Source organism: Scomber scombrus, chromosome 6 (assembly GCF_963691925.1).
Source record: "Scomber scombrus chromosome 6, fScoSco1.1, whole genome shotgun sequence".
NCBI lineage: Eukaryota > Metazoa > Chordata > Actinopteri > Scombriformes > Scombridae > Scomber > Scomber scombrus.
Window position 1 is genome coordinate 14516348 of NC_084975.1, and position 22139 is coordinate 14538486.

Genomic DNA, 22139 nt, shown 5'->3' on the forward strand with positions numbered 1-22139 from the left:
AAACTGGGATTTTTTTCTCAGAGATAGGCTATATTGTCACGGTGGTGAATGTATCTCTCACCATCATTTATATATTCAGATATTTATTTCACTGTAGTTATTAGATGCCATGTTAAATGCGTTATTCTGAAAAGGTGTTAAATGATATCTTCTTGTCGTAGAAAAAGAAATATAGGTTTTTCAAGAAATCTTTGCGTCTGTCTCGCTGCTGTAGTGAACAGTGAATGGTTTTATCTAGCAGGATTTTTTTTAAATGAAACATTTAAATGTTAATTCCAGTTTTAAATTCTAAAACACCAAAGAGGGTTGGGAAGTAACTAGTTACATGTAACAGCATTAGGTAATTTAATTACAAAATAAATGTAACCGTAATCCATTACAGTTACTGAGAAAAAATATGTAATTAAATTACAGTTACTTATGAAAATGTTGATGATTATAAAAGGGAGTTACATCTGAAGTCAGACTTTTAAGATGTTGCTCAGGAGGAGAGTTTTTTCTTATTTTTTTTATATTTAATGTGTTACTGAATACATATATTGCTGTTTTTAATTATTTGAAATCAATATTTTTTAATATTTTGTAAATAAATCATGATGTGAGCTTATTTTGAGCACACATGGGTTTAAATTGTGTCACAGTACAATTTAGCCTATAAAATATTTTTATTTTATATTATAAAATCTAATTTAACTAATGAATACATTTTCAAATGAGAGATAAATCTTGCTTTATAAGAAACGATCTCCCTTATAAATCATGTTAGTATCCATGAAAAATACCTGAGATTTTGGTGGGCTTAATGGGTACACTTACCCCAACAGTTGAATACATTGGTTAGAAAATTTGAAAAGTAATCAAAAAGTAATCCCAAAAGTTACATTACTTTGATTAAGTAATTGAAATAGTTAAATTACATCATAGATAGATAGATAGATAGATAGATAGATAGATAGATAGATAGATAGATAGATAGATAGATAGATAGATAGATAGATAGATAGATAGATAGATAGATAGATCTTTATCCATCCCCAAAGGGAAACTCAACTGTCCAGCAGCTCATCAGAACATAAAAACATAACAAACAACAAGAAAAAAAATACGTAAAGTGCAAAAAAGATTCAAATTCAAATTGTAATTGCACACTCCACCGTCTAGTCCAGTTGTGGCAGATGTGATATGTCTGATGTGTGTGTGTGTGTGTGTGTGTGTGTGTGTGTGTGTGTGTGTGTGTGTGTGTGTGTGTGTGTGTGTGTGTGTGTGTGTGTGTGTGTGTGTGTGTGTGTGTGTGGATGGCTGAGTTCAAAAAGGGTAACTAGCAGTCTGTAACCCATCACATTTCCAAAGTAACTTTCCCAACCCTGAGGAAAACAACTTGAAAAGAAAAAGTCATTTTAAAAAAACTGAGAACCTCAGACCTACAGGTCACACATGTCCTACTTTTCCCATGTGTAACTGAACGCATCAGGACTCCCGTATAAAAAGCTCCAGGCCGCAGCAGGGCGGGATTCTCCGGCGGTGTGACGTCCCAACTTTTCCAGCTCTGGCCGTGTTGTCACTCATCATGGCGTAGAGATGTGGACTGTCCGGGGTGCTGGTGGGCACGGGAGAAGTTAAGAAACGAGGCGCTGTGGAGTTTTTTAAATATAGTCAAGGAAACTCACGAACGGAAATCCCGAAATCTCCTTGAGAAGAGTTTCGGTAAGTGAGTTTGTTGTTGTTTGGACTGTGATTTATTAACTTAGATTTAGGAGCTGCTAGCGTTGAGTCTAACGGCTGTTGTAACGTTTAACTTAACTGTGACTTTTTAATTAAACGCTTAAAAAGCTGCCCAAAGGCTCCTGTTAGTTCAGGGGGTATCCTCAGGGGGTTTTAGGGTATCACAGCTAAAAAAGGAATGTGGTTTAACAGTTTTCACTTTTATTTCACTTCGTCGGACATTTAGCATGAGGAAGAAAACGTTAAAAAAAAAAGAAGCTAATATTTCAGTTCATTTTCCATTACCTCTCAATCTGGAAGAGCTTCACGTAGAAGTTAAGTTATACATATTAGTATCTTCACAACAAACATGGGGTTTAAAGTTTCCTGACGTGAGAAAGTCGGTCTAGTTTACGACTCTTTTTTCTTTCTTGCCACACAGCTCCAGACTGTGTGGTAATCACTGCCCGAGGCCACCTCTTTTTAGACTCAACTACACTTTGTCTGGTTTGATGTTGTTTTGAGTCGATCGGTGAGATTTTGTTTTCCAAGCTGATTTTTTTTCACCCAGACTGTAAACCAAACAAGTTTATTCAAAGTTTACTGTCTGTTCTTGGTAAAAGGCATGACATTTGATCAGCTGTTGTCTCGCCCTCCAGCCGACCTCTTAAAACTGTTTACTTTCTCTCTCCAAAACGATAAATATTGTCTGTAAACCAGCAGATACCACATGCTTTCAAAGTAACCCTGATCCACTACTCAATGCGTCAGTATGACTTTAATAGTTTTGGAGTTTTATAACTACATCTGGAGCACACAGGGGACTTTATGAGGTTGTGGCAAATTTTAAGTATGATGTTGGAGGTGCCTCTTTGAGATTTAAGCCTGGGTTTTTCCTCAAACATGTTAATTATTATTCAGATTTAAGGGCACCCCCTCATCCCAAGGCTCCTAATTTCAGAGCTCCAGTTCTAGTCTTTATTGCATTAAAAAATGCAAGGAATTTCTTTGGAAATGCTGCTAAAAATAAAGCAGAAGTTGGCTCTTGGACTCCAACAATTTCACTGATATGGAGATATGCGTGGGAAGTCTTGTGCACAGCAAATCAGAAACTGTTTTGCATATAAACCTTAAGTTGTTATAGTTTACATAAACTGACACTGTACTACATGTGTACTTCTCAGTTTTGCACTTACTGCATGAATGTCAAAGATGAATAGCTTCTTAGTCAAGTGGAGTTTCAAACTGTGCAAGTTGTGAGTAATATGAAAAAAATGTGTCCTGCTTTCCAACATAAATGAATTGCCACTGCAATCTCTGGCATGTACAGACAGGAGAAATGTTTGAAGATTTTAATCACATGGAAGCTCTATTTTTTTATTTTTTTTTAAAGCCTTAATTTCCATCTTTTGTTCAGTGTGTTTACATTGCATCACCCATTACACAGATGCCTTTCTTATTTTTAGATGCAGGCAGTAAGAAAAGACTCCTTCAGCTTCACACCCGCCTCTTGTCTTCATATAGGTCTTGTTGTTTCATGGTATAAAATTAGTGATGGTGTATTCTGCCTGCTCACTCACAGGTTGGAAATAGCTGCAGGTTATTCCAGAGCAGTGTCCCGCAGGCAGCTGGACCAGAGCAGACAGCACAGCTTGTTTAGCGCACCGCTTCATTTCACCCTCAAACTAGGAGACAATAACTTTAGCCCTGTCACCAGATCAAATCACAGCAGACGCTCATAATATACAGTAACTATTTTAAGTGTGTGGCAAACTGCATGTGGCTAGGTTCTCAAATACACCGAGCTGGTGCATAAATAAAAGCTTTGACTCCATTGTGTGATGCAAAATAACAGATTGATTCCTCAGTGTAGTCGTTATTTTGTGTTAGGTTTTTTAAAAGTTTTTTTTAAGTTTTCGGCGCCCTTGTGTGAGGTAAAACAGGATGACGTGTGCAAAGTTGAGCTAAAGTTAAATTAAGCTTTTCCCAAGGAAGCTTTATGTAAAGGTAAAGACTGAGTCAAGGCCTGCATGACTCAAAATATAAAAAGTCTCATTATGTGGCTTTTACTTTTTTTTTACCTGGATAAAAAAGGAACAAGGAAAGCAAACTGTAGTTTGATTTATGCCTCGATTGTAAATTCCTCTCTCCCCGGGCCTTTTTTACCACTGGCACAGCTTGTCTAAACGCAGGCTGCTGCAAACACTTTACCATCACAGACATGCGGCCCTGAAGCTTCTGTTTTAGTTTTCTGTATCCTGTGCGTGCAGGAGCGTAGTTTACTGGTCATTCAGGGGTTGGGGTAATACAAGATTTTCTCCTTTTTCTCCCCGGTGGTGTCCGATGAGGACGGGTTATGATAGTACTCTCAGCCTGAAGGGGCGAGGGTTGGTGGATTTCAAAAGCCATTATAGCGGTCCCCTCTCCCTCTTGTATTCATTGTTCTCTGCATGTCAACATGAATTATATGGCTGTTTTCACCAGAGGGCAAGATTGCTTTTTGAGTGATTTTTTCTTTTTTTTCCTATTGGATTTGTTTTGAGGCTCTTCTGAAAAGAGTATGCGGGCAGGTGTTGTTTCAAATGCCATGTGTACTGTAGCGTTGCATTGCAGTTTTTTTTTCTTTTTTTCTTTCTGTCTTTGTCTTCTCATGCCTCTCAGTCAAAATACCATGCCAGCATGAACAATAGCCCTCTCTGTGTGTCTTATGGTTGTTATACGTGGTGCTTATAGAAGGTCAGACAGTGAGACTTTGTTTTTGCAGGATGATGGTTGCCTGTTAGCATTTTTGAGATGTCGCCCTTGATACTGCAGATACATGAGGGCTAATACACATACAGACAATGTGCTTGACACTGTTTTAATCCAACAATAAAACCTAAAAATGACTCTTCAATCAGTCGATTACCAGAAAAATTCATCTGCACATTGTTTTCAATCATTTTTCAAACAAACAAAGTGGTATGAAGGTGTCCTCTTAAGGTTCAGGAAGTTATAACAAGGGGTAAACTGGAACACATAGAAAGTAGTTGCAGCCTTAACACCCACTGCTCTGATCTGCAGCATTTGTTTGGACAGACAACCCTCTCTCTGTTTACATATGACTAACATACTACGCAGACATCCCAGGGTGCACCTCTCTGTCATTAGACGTCGTAAGTTTGTGCTGAGACGACTTTGAGCTCCGTGTCCTCTGGACGATGCAGACAGTGAGGATCCAGACACTTGTTTCGCATCGATTGACACATGGAGAGCAGGTTTCTGAGCAGCATGTCTGCTCTCGCCCTCGAGTGTTTGAAGTGTGTTTGCTGAGAGCCGAGTGTTAACCTGGCCCATATTTGCCTTTCTAGTGTGTGTGAGAGAGAGGCTGACTCAGGGTTTTGGAAAAGATGCCCCGCAGGCCCTCAAATCCAGTTCCAGTAATCAGGATCCAGACTCTGTGTTATCTGCAGTTTAAGACTGGGTTTTATTCATTTCACATGCAGTGTTCTTCTTTTACTTAATTTTTTCCCAGTGGATCCACTGCAGCGTGGAGAAACGATCTGAGATGTTCCAGTAATGAATCTGCCTTGGATTTTTGCATTAAGTGTTGCCAGTCTGGGAAAAAAAGTAAAACCAGGAAATCAGGAAAGTCTTATTCCAACCATCTTTTAGCAGATTATTTCACTGTGTTAACATCTGACTGACTTGTTCTCTCTATCTTCATTTCTGTCTAATGTTACACATCTGTCTGATAATTTTAGGGTCCTTCTCAAAACACACATTTTATGTCAAATCTAAACATGAAGACATTTTAAAAAGCTGACTGAACACTGTGTATTCTCGTCTTTTGGTAATAAGTGTCAGATTCTGTTGAAAAAGAGTCCTGCCCTTTGCTCGCTTGTCCCACTTGTACAAGTGGGACAAGAACTTACTGAACTGTACAATTTTAAAAAAGGAATATATTTTCTAATTTCTCCTTTTTCCATAAAGTACAAGTACAAGTACACTTGTACAAGTGGGACAAGCTGTGAGAAACATTTTTACTATTCAGATTTATTTTTTAATTTTTTTTTTTTGGAAACCATTCAGCAGTTCACAGTGGACCTGACAGCGTGCTGCTTCCTCTCATATCTGCTCGGCTTTCTGTGTGTTGTGACGATTCTTATGTTTCAGTGAACGCTTATTTTACACATAATGGAAAATTTGACCACAGGAATGCTGAAATAACAGTGTTAGGTCTGCCGGTGGTTTCCATAAAGTTTGAAAACAGTGCTACGTCCCTGTGTTGGGCACTCCCAGGATGCGAGGCAGCGCGTGTGCGCGTGCGTGCGTGCCTGCGTGCGTGCGTGCGTGCGTGTGTGTGTGTGTGTGTGTGTGTGTGTGTGTCTTTTGATTAAACATCCTGAGAGAAAGGGACTGCTATGCTCTTTTGGCAGATGTTCAAGACCGGGACACTAAAATGTATCTTTACTCCTAACAGAGTGTCCACTGTCTTATCAGCAGCACATTCAATATTTTAGGTTAATGGTCTGATTGATATTCTGGGTTACACGCTGCGCAGAGCATGTACGTATCGTTTCCTTCCAGTGTTTGTTTTTTGTTTCAGTCTGAATTTTTTTTTAACCTTCATCATATAACCATTTAAAATGAGTCGCTCGTCTCATATATCACTCTACTTATCCTTTTTTTTATACAGACAAGGTGGTCACAAAGAAACCTAAACATGCTATTTCACCAGACAGCAACCTTTTTCTGGGTAGTTGAGGATGTACTGCAGTCACAACCTAATTCCTGGGTGGGAACGTTTTGTAATGACATGCTCGATGCCAAAATAACGCAGGCACTTTGTTTTGTTTTTTTGCCTAGAAAGCTGAACACTGCGGGGACTGCTTTGTTAGATTTGTCCTCCATCTACACATTTTTGGATGTTCACATCTCAAGTACAGAGCAGCAGCCGTGATGAGCTGTTTGTAGACTAAACTGAGATGATCACACCGACATGTTGGTAGTCATAATAATCCAAGTTGTTTTTATTTATGATGTATTTTTTATATTAGTGTCCCTGTTTCCTTTTTCAAGGTTTTATAAATTCATACCCATCATAAAAACCGAGATTCACTGAGTTTATAGATGCTGGTTTTTTTTAGAGCCAAAACATCACTTTTAAGTTTTCAAAGTTACTTTTTTCCCCTCATGGTTTTATTCTCCCCTTCCAGGTTTATCAGAGACTGAAGATGATGTCTGATGCCAGCGACATGTTGGCAGCTGCCCTGGAGCAGATGGACGGCATTATAGCAGGTTAACTTATCTTTTTTTTTTTTTCAGCGTTACAAATATTTATCACACATTTTATCTTGACCGCAAGTATTTCACGATATTTTTTTTTTACAATGACACTTCTAAAGAACTCTTCCAGTTTGAATCAACATTGCTAAGATTTTATCTGGTGCAGAGCTGATGTTTTACGTTCACCAGTGCTGCAGTGGATCATCTAATGACATACCAGATCTAGCTGACGTCCTCATTCGTTATAATTCTTTATCTCAGGCTCCAAGGCTCTGGACTACTCCAACGGGATGTTTGACTGCCAGTCGCCCACCTCTCCTTTCATGGGCAGCCTGCGGGCGCTTCACCTTTTGGAGGACCTGCGGAGCGTCCTGGAGTTGATGGACACAGAAGAAAGGGAGAGTCTACGCTGTCAGATCCCCGACTCCACAGCTGACAGTCTGGCCGAATGGCTCCAGGGTCACCTGGTGAGAGGCTCACATGTTACAGTAGGGGCGATAGATGCTGCATGACACATTAAGATCACTAAGATAACACAGTCTAGGGTTCACTGAACAGACGCAGTAATTCAACTGGGACAGGTTTGTTTTTATCAGCAGATGACAGAAAGAATGTTTATCTCTATGCAGTTTAATGTCAATTTTGAGATTTTAGTGTAATGACTCGAACTGAACTGCAGATAATAAAATAAAATAGACATTTTTTTTCTTTCTTCATAATGGTGTAGCCTCAGGGAAGGAATCTCTTTGACTGGGAATGTCACATAACATGGGAATTTCACCCTTCACCCTTCATTTATGATTGAAGAAAGCAACACTTGCAAACTTGGAATGAGTTTAGGTTTTGTCAGCATGGAGGGGATTTTGTCTGTGATGGCTGGAGAGAATACACTTCAAACAACCTTTAGCACATCTGGTCTGCTTATGATTGTGCTCATTCTGTGTGCTGCATTTAAAATGATGAATGTCAGCAATCATGGGCAAACAATCCTGGGTGCAAGTAGACAATTGTGTTGTTTGCTCAGTGAAAACATGACTATCTTCCTCTGCTGAGTTTCCTGGGAATGTGAGATGAAATGCTGATGTTGTCAGTGTCGCAGCTTGTGTGCTGCAAGAGAGATGCTGACTTCTTGGGAACCAGAACAGTGTTAGTGGAGAGTGATGGGATGCAGGCCAGAGAAATGCCAGAGTTTTGTGTAATGCTGTAACTCACTCTGTGTACAGCAGTATGAATGTGAGCCTTCTTCTCAGCCATGTAAGGTTTTGTTTGCGCTGGGTAAAGCAGTGCAGCCACTAAAGCCCAATTTCCACTGGGTCCGTCAGCGGCACGTTACAGCTGCGCCGCGGTCACCGGAGCTGATAGGTAACACTATAATCAATGAGAATATTTCCACAGGGAGCGTGTCAGCAACGTGTCAGCAACGTCTCAGCAACGTCTCAGCAGCGGCTCTCCACGCCGCAGCTCTCCGCGCCGCAGCGCTATCAATCCGCAGCATTTCTATTTTTCACGGACACGTTTCTTACTCGCGACAAGCTCAACAGAGCAGATTACACCAGACAGGAAGTAAGACACAGAATCGACATAATAAAACTTCCGTCCCCTTTCAAAATAAAACACAATGCGCAGATCACAAACTCACATCCACATTACGTCATAACCGGTGGCCCCAGGTCAGCAGTCAATCGATCACAGGGTCTCGGATAATAGGTCCGAGAGGCAAAGTACAGTTGTTTCTTGTTGTTGACTTTATACACCCAGTTCGCGGGGTCTCGCGGTCTCGCGATTATCGTGTGATCTCATGCGAATACTGCTGGCTCCCAAGGCACCACTCCGCTGCTGTAACGCTCCCGGTGTGAGTTGACGCTGGGCAGAGGACGGAGCTAAACTGTGGCGCAGCTGTAAGGTGCCGCTGACGGACCCGGTGGAAATCCAGGGTTACTCTTCATCTTCATCTGACATTATTAGGCACGGGAGACATTTAACATCAAGATCAGAAGAATGAGTTAACCCATTTGCACCACTTACCTGCATGAATTTCAAAGGCTCTTAAATCACTTGTTATGTTTGCTTGTTCTAATATCTGTTTTCTTCTGTCCCTGTAGTCCAATGGACATATCTCCCTGAGTGGGGGTGACCACTACCAGGAAAGGCTTTCTCGAATAGAGAGCGATAAGGAATCTCTGGTGCTTCAGGTACACACTCAGCAATGCTTACATCATTTAACCAGCGCCACGAAGATTAAAGTCTCCTCTTTTTTAAAACTGTTGTTAACAACAAGAGTGACATCTTGCTTTCATGCAGGTGAGTGTGCTGACTGACCAGGTGGAGGCTCAGGGAGAGAAGATTCGGGACCTGGACATGTGTTTGGATGAGCACAGGGAAAAACTCAATGCCACTGAGGAGATGCTTCAACAGGTGTGTTTGTGTGTGTTTCATATGTAATAAAGCTCAGTGCAAACTGTCAGCACACAAGCTCAAGAGCCACCCAGTAATGAAGGATACGCACAGTGCACATGTGTAGTGTTTCCAGCTCATTTATTTATGATGAAGATGACTGAACTAGAAATTGAAGTACAGTAACAATGCCTGTACTGGCACTGCTGTTTGGGCTGCTGATATTGACCACATAGCAAGTTTTTGTAACAGCCTTCATTTCTCATTGTAGGAGCTCCTGTGCAGAACAACACTTGAGACCCAGAAGCTAGAACTGATGTCTGAAGTGTCCAACTTAAAGCTGAAGCTGAATACCTTTGAGAAGGACAGACTGGACTTTGATGACAGATTTCGAGACAGTGATGTATGTGGGCTCATGCTTAGGACAGGAATTGTCTTTGTGTATGCATGTTTCCTTTCTCACTCATCCAAGTACACGCACGCACGCACACACACCAAACAAACACTCATTCATGTTGTCTGACACCTGTGTGGGAGAGGGTTAGTTTCAAAGCAGCTGTTTTTAGTAAGAAAAAAAAAAGTCATCGCACTTCAAGGCATAGTCAGCGTTCACTGACCCAGCCATGAGAGTGCTGCTGATTTTGTAATAAATGGAAAAAACGTGTGTGTGTGTGTGTGTGTGTGTGTGTGTGTGTGTGTGTGTGTGTGTGTGTGTGTGTGTGTGTGTGTGTGTGTGTGTGTGTGTGTGTGTGTGTGTGTGTGTGTGTGTGTGTGTGTGTGTGTGTGTGTGTGTGTGTGTGTGTGTGTGTGTGTGTGTGTGTGTGTGTGTGTGTGTGTGTGTGTGTGTGTGTGTGTGTGTGTGTGTGTGTGTGTGTGTGTGTGTGTGTGTGTGTGTGTGTGTGTGTGTGTGTGAGAGAACTTGCTGCCCTCTGGTCAGTGGCTCTACAAACATTAAGATGTCAATCATATGTTTACTAGAGATTTCTGCTCCCAGATGAACCGTGCAGAATGCTTGGAGAGCTTTCAAACACTTCATGTTATTGTTGTAGCAGCGCGGCCGTCTCTTCCACCCCACTGGAACAAAAAGCTGCTGTCCATGTTCCGCTTCAGAGCACATAAATCACTTCTTTTCTACAAGCAGCTTCCCCTCTTTTTTATCACTGCTGCTGCTTTGATGCAGCCACTCTCTGAGGAATTCAGTCCCTTCAAAAGTATCTCAAGTTGCTTTATACAGCTTGTTTGTACTCCACTACACCAAACATGCAGAGTTAAATGAGATTTAAATGGTTAATGGAAGATAAACTTGAGGTTCAAATTCAATAGCGAGAAATGTTTTAGTTGATTTTTTTTTTGATTTTTTTTTTTTTTACAGTTAACAGTTATTTGAAAAGAAATGAGGGCATCTGCACAATGTTATTTATCACCAACTCTTAAAGGGATATACGGATCACATTTTAATGAGTTTTTGGAATGAAGTTTAACGTTTTGCCAGGTTTGCTTGCTCTGCTACCATTCACAGTGACCTGCGTTTTCTATTCTTTCAGGATTTGATTCTTGAAATCAATGAACTGCGGTACAGACTGACAGAGCTCGAGAGTGAAAAACTACAGTACGAAAAGAAACTTAAATCCACAAAGGTGAGTTGTGGCAGGGAAGTTCACAGGAGTTTGCACATTCCTGGTGTAAACATTACAAACTCTCCACACTAACATGTTATTCTTTCCTTGCTGTTTTATCTTGTTTCAGGACTCTCTAAACTCTCATGCTTTCATTATATAGTAGTTAAACTTAGTTGTCCCATCCTCTTGACCTCTTTTATCTTTCACTTCTTGCATCTCTATTTTCTCTCTCCTTCTTGGTTTGTCGGTCTACTGCTAGTCGCTAATGGCCAAGCTTTCTAGCCTGAAAATCAAAATGGGCCAGATGCAGTATGAGAAACAGAGGAAGGAGCACAAACTCCAGACTATGAAGGTTGGATTTCTCAGGAACACTGTTGTGCTTGCTGTATGATTATGGTTTTTGACCTCTCCCTTTGGCTCCTCTTCTGTTTTTTTATTTTTGAGGTTTAAAAAAACACATTTAATTTGGTTTGCAGTAGTTTTCCAAGTGTTTTTTTTTTTTTTTTGCCCCTTTTTGGGAAAATGATGTCACTTTTTGTGAAATGAAATCACTTTACTGAACTGCACAGTACAGTCATAAGTTAAAATGCAAAAAGTCAAGTGTAGTCAGAAATGCTACTTTTTTTCAAGTTGAGCACCACATTGAGCAAACGTTTACATTTTTTCAAAACACACTTACGTTTTTTCCCCCTCAGAGCTGGCACAGAGTTCTGTTGTGCTGCGTTTTTCTTCATCCCTCTTTACACTCCTCCCTCTAACCTTTTTTATTAAATCTTTTAATTTAATTTGATTGTCTCCATGCTTGATTCCTGCTCTGTTCAACTTGTATTTTCTTTTGTAATGGCCTGTGTATTTGTTATTACCTCAGCCCCCTCAGACGTAGTGCTTACTACCCGCCTCACACACATTACCCTTCACAGCAGGTGTGGTCTGCGTGCCTGTACGCCACGTCTGCAGCTGTGAACCTTTGTGTAGTGGTTTGTTTGTAGTGTGGAGTTGGGGTGGGGGAGCTAGTGTCTGTGTGGAGAAAATATCCTCACTGTTGTCTTCTGTTTGACAGGAGGAGCTTGCCATACTGAGGAGGCAGCTAGAGGGCAAAGACGGAGAGATGTTGAGACTGCCGGATGAGACAGGCTTCAAAGCCATTGCCTCGAGCAGTGCAGATCCTACAGAGAGAGGTGGGAAAGGCAGTTCAATCACAAGCGTCACTGAATATGAGCATGCAGATTCTTTAACTCACATGTTAAACTAAACGTTATACGACTGAGTGGTAATCTGTGTAGAATCACCAAAACAATAACTGAGGTCCTGTTAGAGGTCAGTGTTGACGTTCTTCAGATTCTGCAGACAACCAGTTTTATGTTTTACAATTCTTTGTCCTGTTTAGTTTCTCACCCAGATGAAACTCTTAGAAAGAGGCTGAAAGAAAAACGTAAGGGGGCTTTATGCTTTTGTTTATTATTGCACTTTATCACTGCACCCATCTCAACCCCTGTTTGCATGAACAAGCATGAGCCATCTGAACTCTGCTTGTCCATTATAATCCACTGGAGTGCTAATACCTGACCACAGAGCACCACACCTCTGTTAAAACTGTGCCATTTTCATTCAACTTCTAAGGATTTTGAACTGAACCAAACCTGACTGAAAACCGCCATGTTCAGTGTGTGTTTTAATGCCCATCCTTGCAAAGCAACAAGGAAGGAATGTTTGCTATGTGTTTTCAACAGGAATAAGGAATGAATAGTGGCGTTTTGTCATAACCTCTCAGGCTGTTCCCTCATCCTCCTGCCTCATGTCTTCCAACAATAATCACCCCCAGTACCCCTAAATATCTCTCCTCAAACTCCTCTAAACATTCCCTGCTCACACCAACACCCAGTGTGTGCCCTGACGCTAACCTGTGATGTTGTTGTCATGTTCAGTGTTGTGTGACAGTGTCTTTGTTGTGACTGCTGTGTCCAAATCTGTGTCTTTATGAGTGATCCTCGACTCATGAAGAACAGTTTCATTTTTCAGTCAGTGCATGCCCTCAACATGACTCCTCACATACCGTATAGCAGTCTAGATCCTTATTCAACATTGTTTTAATTTCTTTTAAAGCAGTTTTCAAAGCATGGACCAGTTTTTGATAAACCAGAGCAAAAAAAGCACAAATACCAGACAGCTGCTATGACTGCTAATGTAGAGGACTGACTGAGTGTGCTTCCTGAAAAGTGAAAATGTTCTACCAAAGTGAAAAATGTTGAACACCTGCTCACATAAGGATATGTTTGATCAATGTGAACAGACTGTGTTACAGAATTAAGGTCAGTAACGTTACAGTCTGTATGTTCTGTAGCATCCTTTTCTGTTCAGGCTTATTACCCATGCCCAGATTTGTCCCTGCTCAAACTTTCCTCTGAACATTGCAGTTTCACATCTATAATAACTTTCTTTCCTCGCTAGATGTGGAAGTGCAGAGAATGAAAAAGGCAGTTGAATCGTTGATGGCAGCTAATGAAGAGAAGGTATATGTCATCCTTTATGGTTGGCTGGCATATTTACATCGCATCATGTAAAATGCTTCTACTCTCCTCCTGTGAATTACCCAAAATGTTTTTTTCTTTTACAGGATCGTAAGATTGAAGAACTGAAGCAATCGCTGCTGAGGTATAAGAAAGTTCAAGACATGGTGATGTCAGTACAAGGGAAAAAAGGTTAGATGCCCCTTCTTTCATAGTAGTTGAGTAGTGTAAGAAAAAAGCTTTGGAGGCAACAGCTTAAAATTATAACAATGCATCGTGTATACCGTTTTTCACAGCACATCTTACTTTTTATATTTATGTCCAACCTTCCAGGCAGCTGGTGGCTTTAGTTCATTTCAGTACCCACTGACATTTGCCTTCCAGGTGTATGTCAATTTTCTCAAGAGACAAAAGATGTAAATTTGTTTTCTAAGCTAACCTTGTTTCTGTTGACTAATGGCATGTGATGGTTTAGGTCAATACCAAACAAAACAGCTGATTCTAAAATCTTGTTTTTTTGTTTTTTCTCATGCATTTTATTAATTGTCTTCTCCAGAGAAAACCAAAGATAACGAGCACATCGAGAGTTATGGCGAAAGCTCCGTCATACTCATGTCATCCAGCCCTGTGTCTGCAGTGTCAGATGTTGAGCTACCAAGGAGCCCAGATGAGGTTTGTGCAGCACAATGTGACATGGTATCATAAATGCATAAAAAATAGAATAAAACTAAGCAATAACGCAAAACTAGAATGAGGAATATAAGATGTTTATTTTAAACCTCACATTATTTTTGATTGCATCAACTTAACCTTTTTTTCCCCCCCTCAAGCGACTTCAAATCTAATTAACCTCTATATTGCTCAGTAAAACACTTACAGCTCACATAAATTTTACACGTTTAAAATGAGTGTTGAAGGTTCGACATCCAATTAATTGAATAACATCTCCTGTCAGTTTTCCAAACACGTGTGAAGATTTAGACTGGAGGCCACAGGAGGAAATGTAAGTTAATGTTTTAAGGCAGTCCATCCTTGCAAATGGTGTATTAAGTCTATTTTTGTCTGTCCGTTTTTCTCTTTCTTGATGTTTGCTTAGCTGGACAGCCTAAATGGTTTAAATGAAGAGCCTTCGTCCTCACCCAGCCCCACTGATCCAGAGCAAGTATCAGAGTCTTCACCAACAGATGTGGAAAGGTGAAATATAATTGAGACTTTATCTTCCCTTCACACGCATTCAATACTGCAAGTCAGAGTTCAGTGTAGAGTTTGGCTTTAAAGAGGACACCAGTAGTATATATTTTGTTCCATTCACGTCCTTATTTTTTTTAATAGTTGAAGCTTTTTTGATCATCTTTAGACGGTAAAAAAACAACTGTGGGCGCGCAGGTAGTCAAGTGGTTAGCGCGCATGTCACACCCCCCTCTCTCCCATGTTTCCTGTCAGTCTACTGCTAAATAAAGGTGTCTATGCCAACAAACTCTTTAAAAGAAAACAAAAAAAACAACTGTATTGTCCACACCTACTACTGTAAGTGTGAACTACTGTTTTCAGTTGTGTTCAGGCGAGCAGCTGTTTTGTCCATTTGTTGCATACAGAGTGTGAAAAGTGTCGCAGTCGCCCTCTTTAAATTACATATGAGAAGAGTGTGTGTAACATATCCTGAAACCTCACACTGCCGCTTCTCATGACCATGTGAGACGAGCTTGCAGCTTCACTACTATATATTGTTATGCTGTGTGTCATTTCAGCAGCCAGGATACAACAAAGACTGGCAGCCAGGACCGGCTAGAGAGGAGCAATAGTGAAAAGGTAAAAGCCTTAAAATCTTGTTCTGTTCATTTTACAGGCTTCTGTCTCACGCTGTGACGCTTGTAAAATGCATCATAGCAGTGTTGACAGCTTTTACACTATACCACATGCACTGTGCTGAATTAAGTCCTTACCTATTTTTTTCTTTACAGTCAAAGTTAACATATTTAATGTTAAAGGAAAATACTCCACCAGTGGTTTTAGATTGCTCTTCTTCAGCAGTACTTGTAGCAGGTAAACATGACAGCCATTTATGAGCAATGTTTTTGTTTCCTTAGAACACAAGTGAAGAAGTCAGTAAGACTAGTGAAAAACCACCGATGTGCCCCTCTGCCACCCTGCCTGCCACCACGGAAGAAGACAGCTTTGGCTCAAGAAAGGCCCGGTCATCTTTTGGAAAGGGCTTTTTCAAAATCCGTGGGGGCAAGAAGACAGGAAGCAGCCCTAACCTCGGTAAGAGCAAACCACACTATTTACCAGCTGTAGAATGACAAGTCTGCAAGATGACTCAGTCATTTAATGTGACATTTAACTAGCTGTGGAGTTGATTTGGCTGTTTACTACAGTGTGATTTTCTTAGAGGTTTTTTCAGCCAGTATGGACTTGTGAACTTTTTATTTTCCCAAGACACACCCATGGAATATACAAAATGGACCAAGACCATAATTTGCAACCCACAGAAACAAACTGTGGTCCCCATTTAATTATTGAAGTCAGTTTCCGTGGCCTTCGTCCAGTGTATGTGCTTTTTTGTGTTTGTGTGTGTACTGCACACATGTATGTCTGTGTTTGTTCCACCTCTGCAATCCTGTTGTTATTTCAATCATAATTTCTGCCCTTTGTCTTGTTTTTTTTTTTCTGTTGGATCCTGTCGTGTGTTGTGTGTGTGCTTTGTAACACATGAAGACCGCAGCAGGAGTGCGAGTGCGCCCATGTTAGGTACAGTATGGACCATAGATCACTGCAGGGTTGCAGTAGTTCTCTGAAGAAAACAAAGGAAACTACTGAGCATATCCTCATTGTACATCTATTCCTTTTCTATACTCATCCATTCAGCTCACATCTTTTTTTTTTTTTGTTATATCCCGTTTCAGTAGCTGCAGCGCCTTAACAGCCACACCCTTGTCACTAGCCATTGTGTCAACTCGAGTGTTGTCTGTGCAACATACAGCTAGTTTGTTGTGTATGTTGATTTGCTTGTGTGCCTGCATGTATTTGTTTACAATTTTTTTTCAAACCCTTCCCCAAACACAGACCTGTATCCAAACCCATATTATTAGCTGAAATGATTTGGATCTTGATGCCCTACCTCTAAAATCTTCTATCTGCTTCTCTTTCTGCAACAAAACTTGTTCATTCTCCCTCTAGTGGGAGAAAAAGCTAATGAGCTTCCTTTGTCGTTGTCTTAGTCAGACGTCCGTTGTGTCTGATGCATGCGTACCAGGCAGGGTTTTGCTTTTGATGCCCACCTCCATGACCTCTCAGTCTGTGTAGGAGTCGTCATGTGTCTGTCTGAGTGTTTTCTGGCCCCGTGCAGCAGCTCTGTCTCCACCGATCTGAACATGTCTACTGCGATACTGATGCTCATTATACCGATGATGTTCTGTGCCCATATGTCTGTACAGCTGAAACAGAGCAACAGGGCACGGATCACCTAGATCTAGCGGGGCTGCCGCAGAAGTCGAGTAACAGCAACAGCACCCACACACTCCCTACGACACCAGAGAACAGAAAGAAATCCAAAGGAATTAAGAAGCTCTTTGGAAAGTGAGTAAAAAAAATTACACATTCTTCTTATTTTTTAATTAAATCATAAAAAATAGATTAGAAATATGCATAAATGTCTACATGCAACAGCTTCAGATTCAGCTGGAAATATAAATGTATTATTTAATCATTATGGATTTTGTTATGACCTGTTATGTTGTGCTATTTGTGAGGATGTTTTGATATTTTTTAAGGCTTAAGAGAAGTCAGTCTACCACATTTAACCTGGATGACAACCTCCCAGAGGGTGAGTTCAAGAGAGGAGGAGTCCGAGCCACAGCGGGACCCAGACTGGGTTGGTCTCGTGACCTCCAACGAGTCAGCAAGTAAGTCTGTGCATTCAGCCTGAATAATGAGGCTCAGAGTGTGATTTTCTTTTTTTGAGTCTCTGGTGTTCAGTCCAGCTCAGAAATAATGCAGGAGTTTTTCAAAAAGTGTTTTTCTTTGTTTGTTAAACAACATGAATTTGTTACCTCAGGGTGTGCCTATCTGTATGCCTTTCTTAATTTTAAAGTTTAACAATGTATAAAGTAAACACTTAATGGTTTTATTTGCTTCTCTATTTTCTTGTTTCTAAGTGATGTGGATGCTCCATTTGCACGCTGGTCAAAGGATCAGGTGTGTGACTGGCTGCAGGAGCAGGGTCTTGGTCTTTATGTGAACATGGCCCGTGGGTGGATCTCCTCTGGGCAGACGCTGCTTCAGGCCTCACAACAGGACCTTGAGAGGGTGAGATGTCACAAAAGTTTTAAAAAGCCACCAGACAGAGTATCTTTACTGCCGAAATTACTGTGTTATTACCTCAGGGATGTTATGTGTAATCCTCACTCACCTCCTTGTTGGTATTTAGGAGCTGGGCATCAAACACCCGCTGCACAGAAAGAAGCTGCAGCTGGCTCTGCAGGCCCTTGGCTCAGAGGAGGAGGATAATAGGGGAAAGCTGGATTACAACTGGGTGACGAGTGAGTACCAGCTGCTAGACCACATGAATAAATGAAGTTAAAAATGCTCTGATCAAGTGTTTTGGGGTTTTTTTGTTTTTGTTTTTTTATTTACCAGTTTAACTTTGAATTATATTTGACTGGTCATCTTACTACTTATAAAAACTTGCTCTTCTTCTTTTTTCTTTTCCTCTCAGGATGGCTGGATGACATCGGTCTGCCTCAGTATAAAACCCAGTTTGATGAGGGAAGAGTGGATGGTCGCATGCTGCACTACATGACAGTGGTGAGTGCTGTGCTCCCTCCACAGACCCTGTGGCTAAGTAGGTCTGACAACTCCAGTACCATTAAGAGTATTGCACAGAGAGTCTGAGCTCCACTGAAGATGGCCTGGTTTCACTCTCCTCACTGAAGTCACACCACAGCCTCTGGCTCTGCTAAAACTGTGATTCAGTCTTCTGTGCTGAGGAACCTTATTTATCTACTGCAAGATTATGTAACTGTCTTTATAGCACTTCATAGCAGCTTGAACTGAGCTTTGCTTTTACATTTGAATGTTGCTGTTAGTCATTGATGCCTCCCTTTTTCCCTCAGGATGACCTGCTTTCTATGAAGGTGGGGAGTGTCCTGCATCACCTCAGTATCAAACGAGCTATTCAAGTGCTGCGGCTCAACAACTATGAGCCCAACTGCTTGCGACGCAGGCCGTCTGACGAGGTGAATTTAACAGAAACCTGAGAACAGAAATGAGTCAACAGATCTTCCAAGTCTGCTCTACTGTTTTGCAAACACATTTTACAGCACACGGCTAAATGTAGACATACATTCTAATTACTAACTTGTGATTAATTCATCCTTTATCTGTGCTTTGTGCCCACAGAATAATATTTCACCAGCAGAGATTTCCCAGTGGACAAACCACAGGGTGATGGAGTGGCTGCGGTCTGCGGACCTGGCTGAATATGCTCCTAACCTGAGAGGCAGCGGCGTGCACGGGGGCTTGATGGTGAGAGGGTCTGGTGTTCAGTCGTCCCTGGAAACACAGACTCTCACCTGAAAATCTCATCCTAACTTTTATGATGTTTTCCTCTTCTCAGGTCCTAGAGCCGCGGTTCAATGTGGAGACCATGGCCTTGCTGCTGAACATCCCCCCTAACAAGACTCTGCTGCGCCGCCACCTCGCCACACATTTCAACCTGCTGATTGGTTCAGAGGCCCAGCAGCTCAAACAGGAGTGTCTTGAAAACCCAGATTACACCTTGCTTACTGCCACCACCAAGGTCAAGGTACAGATTACAGTTAGCACCAAGATCCCTCAAGTCAGGAATACCCAGGAAGAGATTTCAGTGGTTTTGGAAATTTCAAATATTTATCAAATAAAAAGTAATTTGCTTTGATATTGCAATACCAGGTTTATAATAGAACCCGCAAATAAAGTTTCAATTCTTATAAACAACAAATTAAAACAGGAAATGATCAGATAAATCAAAGAATATAGCAAGAATGTACAAGCTAAAATATTTGAAAGTGAGAAACCTGAGGGGCATGTACAGTACTTTTCTGAATGTTGCTAAAACCTAATAGACTGAATTTCTTTGTCTTCTCTACTATCACACATACCAGCCCCGGAAACTGTCCTTTGGTAACTTTGGCAGTCTGAGGAAGAAAAAGCAGGAAGAAAGTGAGGAGTACGTGTGTCCCATGGATGTGGAGATGCCGAAGGGACACAGCTTTCAGAAAGGCTTTGAGCTCCAAATCTATGAGGATGACCTCGACAGGCTAGAGCAGGTGAGCTTTTCTTCAAAGGGTCCGCTGAACGATTATGATCCAACTTAAAACATTATCAGTCCTGTTTGTAATTACATGTGTTTACATGAGAAATCTGCTTTTCACAAAGTCAATTAAAACAGACCAGTTCATGAGTTTCTGATATTTTTAGCACAACAGTGTGTTGCACATTTGGTGACTTTCTTCAAGAGATGTTTCAGTAGAAGAGGTCAGAGGTCAGATTTTCTAAATTGTGCTTGTATTGTGCTGTAATAGTAGTCTCATGTCTCATGTGAGATTGAGGTAGGGTCTGGCGAGGAGCCGTTCATTTCCTCGTATTTGAGGCGGGATCAACGAATGTCGATCAAATGCTTCTGTACGCTACTGGACAAACTTACAGCCTTACTGCTGCTTCGAAAGGTTGCTGCACCTCCGTGGCCGCCATGCTGGATGTAAACAGAGTCGCTCCACAGTCGTCGTCGTCGTCTTGAGCCCATCTCCCAGCTCTGTGTTTGGTTCCCTATCTCAGGCGAAAATGTTGTCTTGGTGGCCATGCTAACTTTCTGAGCCAAGTAGAATCTCGCTGGAATGAGAGCATGGGTATACCCAGGCTACTGTAATAGTTTATTGAGTTTAAAGTTGTTGTTTTTTTGAAGTACTTTTTGTTTTACAGATGGAGGACTCTGAGGGAACAGTGAGACAGATTGGAGCGTTCTCTGAAGGGATCCAAAACCTGACGGTAGGAATATTTAATGTAAAGAGTGTTAATAATTGACTGGGCAACATGGCAAAATTGTCATTGTTTCAAGTTTTAATTGTGAAGTTGATCTTATAATTTTTCTGTTTCACCAGAGCATGCTGAAAGATGATGAATTCTTCAAAGAGATTTCAAATTCACCCAACCCCAGCGTAACAGATGATGAATCCAACGCATGAGACTGTCAGCACCATAAAACCTGGTCCTGCTGTGAATGAAACCCTGTGCCAAACCTCTCCACTCGCACACAGACTCTTCTCAACAAAGCCCAAGAATGCGCCCACATTTCCTTTTAAGCGTTTAAAAATGAGCCAAAAGTATTACAGTGTCTTTCCGTTTCTGTTTTTAAACAATGTTGTGAAAGCCTACAGTGTCTGATGACAGAGGGAACATTTAGGGCAACACCACTGCTTGCCTGCCAGCTGGTTTCTGGAGATATTTTGTATGTAGTAACAGTATGTACTGACATTTTCCTGTTAATGATAGAACTGAAGTGTCAACCAGCAGAAAAGACATATAGAATATGCCATTATAGATTTATTATGTCTTTTAACTTGCCTTCTGATTGTAGAAATATTAAAAACGAGATTTCATTCAGAAAAGATATGCTGTGCAGAAGGTAGTGTAAAGTTATAACTCCAAAAAACAGCTGCTATGTTTTCTACAGAACTGAACTTTTCTAATTAAATGGAAATTGTCTTATATTTTATCCTACATTGAACATTTAACAGGTTTTCATTAGTAATATTCTGTATGCATTTGCACCAATACATATCGTACAGTACAAAGCCTAATGAATATCATTGCATGGTATTGAAATCCAACACATTAATATAAAAGCTTGTCATTTATTTTATTTTTTACTACAAATGGGTTTTAAGTGAATCATGATGGCTGACACAAGATCGTTTTTTGAAAAGTGTTGTGAGAAGAGCTAATGTCAGGTTTTCTTAAAGTAATAATGTTGTAATGCAGCTGACTTACCTGAGAAGATAGGTTATGTTTTTTAAAAAGGTTTATCCATTTGTAAGATCAATAAAGTAATTTAAATCAGTTCAGAGTTTCATCAAATGCACAAATTAAATACACAAAATGAGGACGGAATAAGAGATAATGGAAAATGTGCAGTTTGTTGAATTATGAAAAGATAAATGTGTCCTAAAATGAACATGGATGTTTTTGTACTCCAGTTTGTAGAACCGTAAATTCATTCACCACCTGCACCATATCATAACTTTACATAATGTCACTGAGAACAGAGAAAGCTGAAAGTAAAAATTAAAATGTGACACTAATAAATACAACAAAGTTGGACAGGTTGTCTTTCCATAAATGTTACCAGAGTCCAGTTTTACACCCCTTCATGCTCTCTGGCAGGGACTGAACCACAAATAACAAGCAGTTTGGAATGAAGACATTTGGTGTCTCGGTTGCACTTTTGCAACACTTCTGCAAACAACATGTTTCTCTGTGTGAAAAGTAAAGAGACACTGATCAAAACAAAAGGATCAGAAATCATTCACGAATTTGAAGCTGTAATCTCTACATCAGTGCAATGGAGACTGTAGCAAAGCGTCCTCTGGTGTTAAGATGATGAAACTGGCCTCAA

General features: G+C 40.7%; 1 protein-coding gene across 5 annotated transcripts; it reads left to right on the forward strand.

Moving 5' to 3' along the window:
• The first annotated feature begins 1523 nt into the window (after positions 1 to 1523).
• Positions 1524 to 21583, forward strand: ppfibp1b (PPFIA binding protein 1b). Of its 5 annotated transcripts, none has more exons than XM_062420253.1 (27): positions 1524 to 1704; positions 6900 to 6981; positions 7231 to 7436; positions 9072 to 9161; positions 9271 to 9384; positions 9635 to 9766; positions 10908 to 11000; positions 12043 to 12160; positions 12370 to 12414; positions 13431 to 13492; positions 13597 to 13681; positions 14046 to 14161; positions 14586 to 14683; positions 15238 to 15298; positions 15577 to 15751; positions 16205 to 16237; positions 16924 to 17065; positions 17260 to 17391; positions 17644 to 17794; positions 17916 to 18027; positions 18204 to 18292; positions 18601 to 18723; positions 18887 to 19012; positions 19104 to 19292; positions 19630 to 19794; positions 20447 to 20512; positions 20626 to 21583. In XM_062420253.1, the coding sequence occupies exons 2-27, from the start codon at positions 6918 to 6920 to the stop codon at positions 20707 to 20709; spliced, it is 2871 nt and encodes a 956-aa protein (XP_062276237.1). In that variant the 5' UTR covers positions 1524 to 1704; positions 6900 to 6917; the 3' UTR covers positions 20710 to 21583. The 5 variants fall into 5 exon arrangements, with proteins under 5 accessions (XP_062276237.1, XP_062276238.1, XP_062276239.1 ...); XM_062420254.1 differs by having other exon boundaries at positions 15241 to 15298; XM_062420255.1 differs by lacking the exon at positions 16205 to 16237.
• Positions 21584 to 22139: the final 556 nt, after the last annotated feature.

Bases quoted from the DNA above. Each gene is read 5' to 3' on its own strand.
- ppfibp1b (XM_062420253.1), top strand. From the start codon at position 6,918: ATGATGTCTGATGCCAGCGACATGTTGGCAGCTGCCCTGGAGCAGATG. The intron at 11,001-12,042 runs GTGAGTTGTGGC...TCTGTTTGACAG, and splicing joins AGAAACTTAAATCCACAAAG to GAGGAGCTTGCCATACTGAG. The intron at 20,513-20,625 runs GTAGGAATATTT...CTGTTTCACCAG, and splicing joins AAGGGATCCAAAACCTGACG to AGCATGCTGAAAGATGATGA.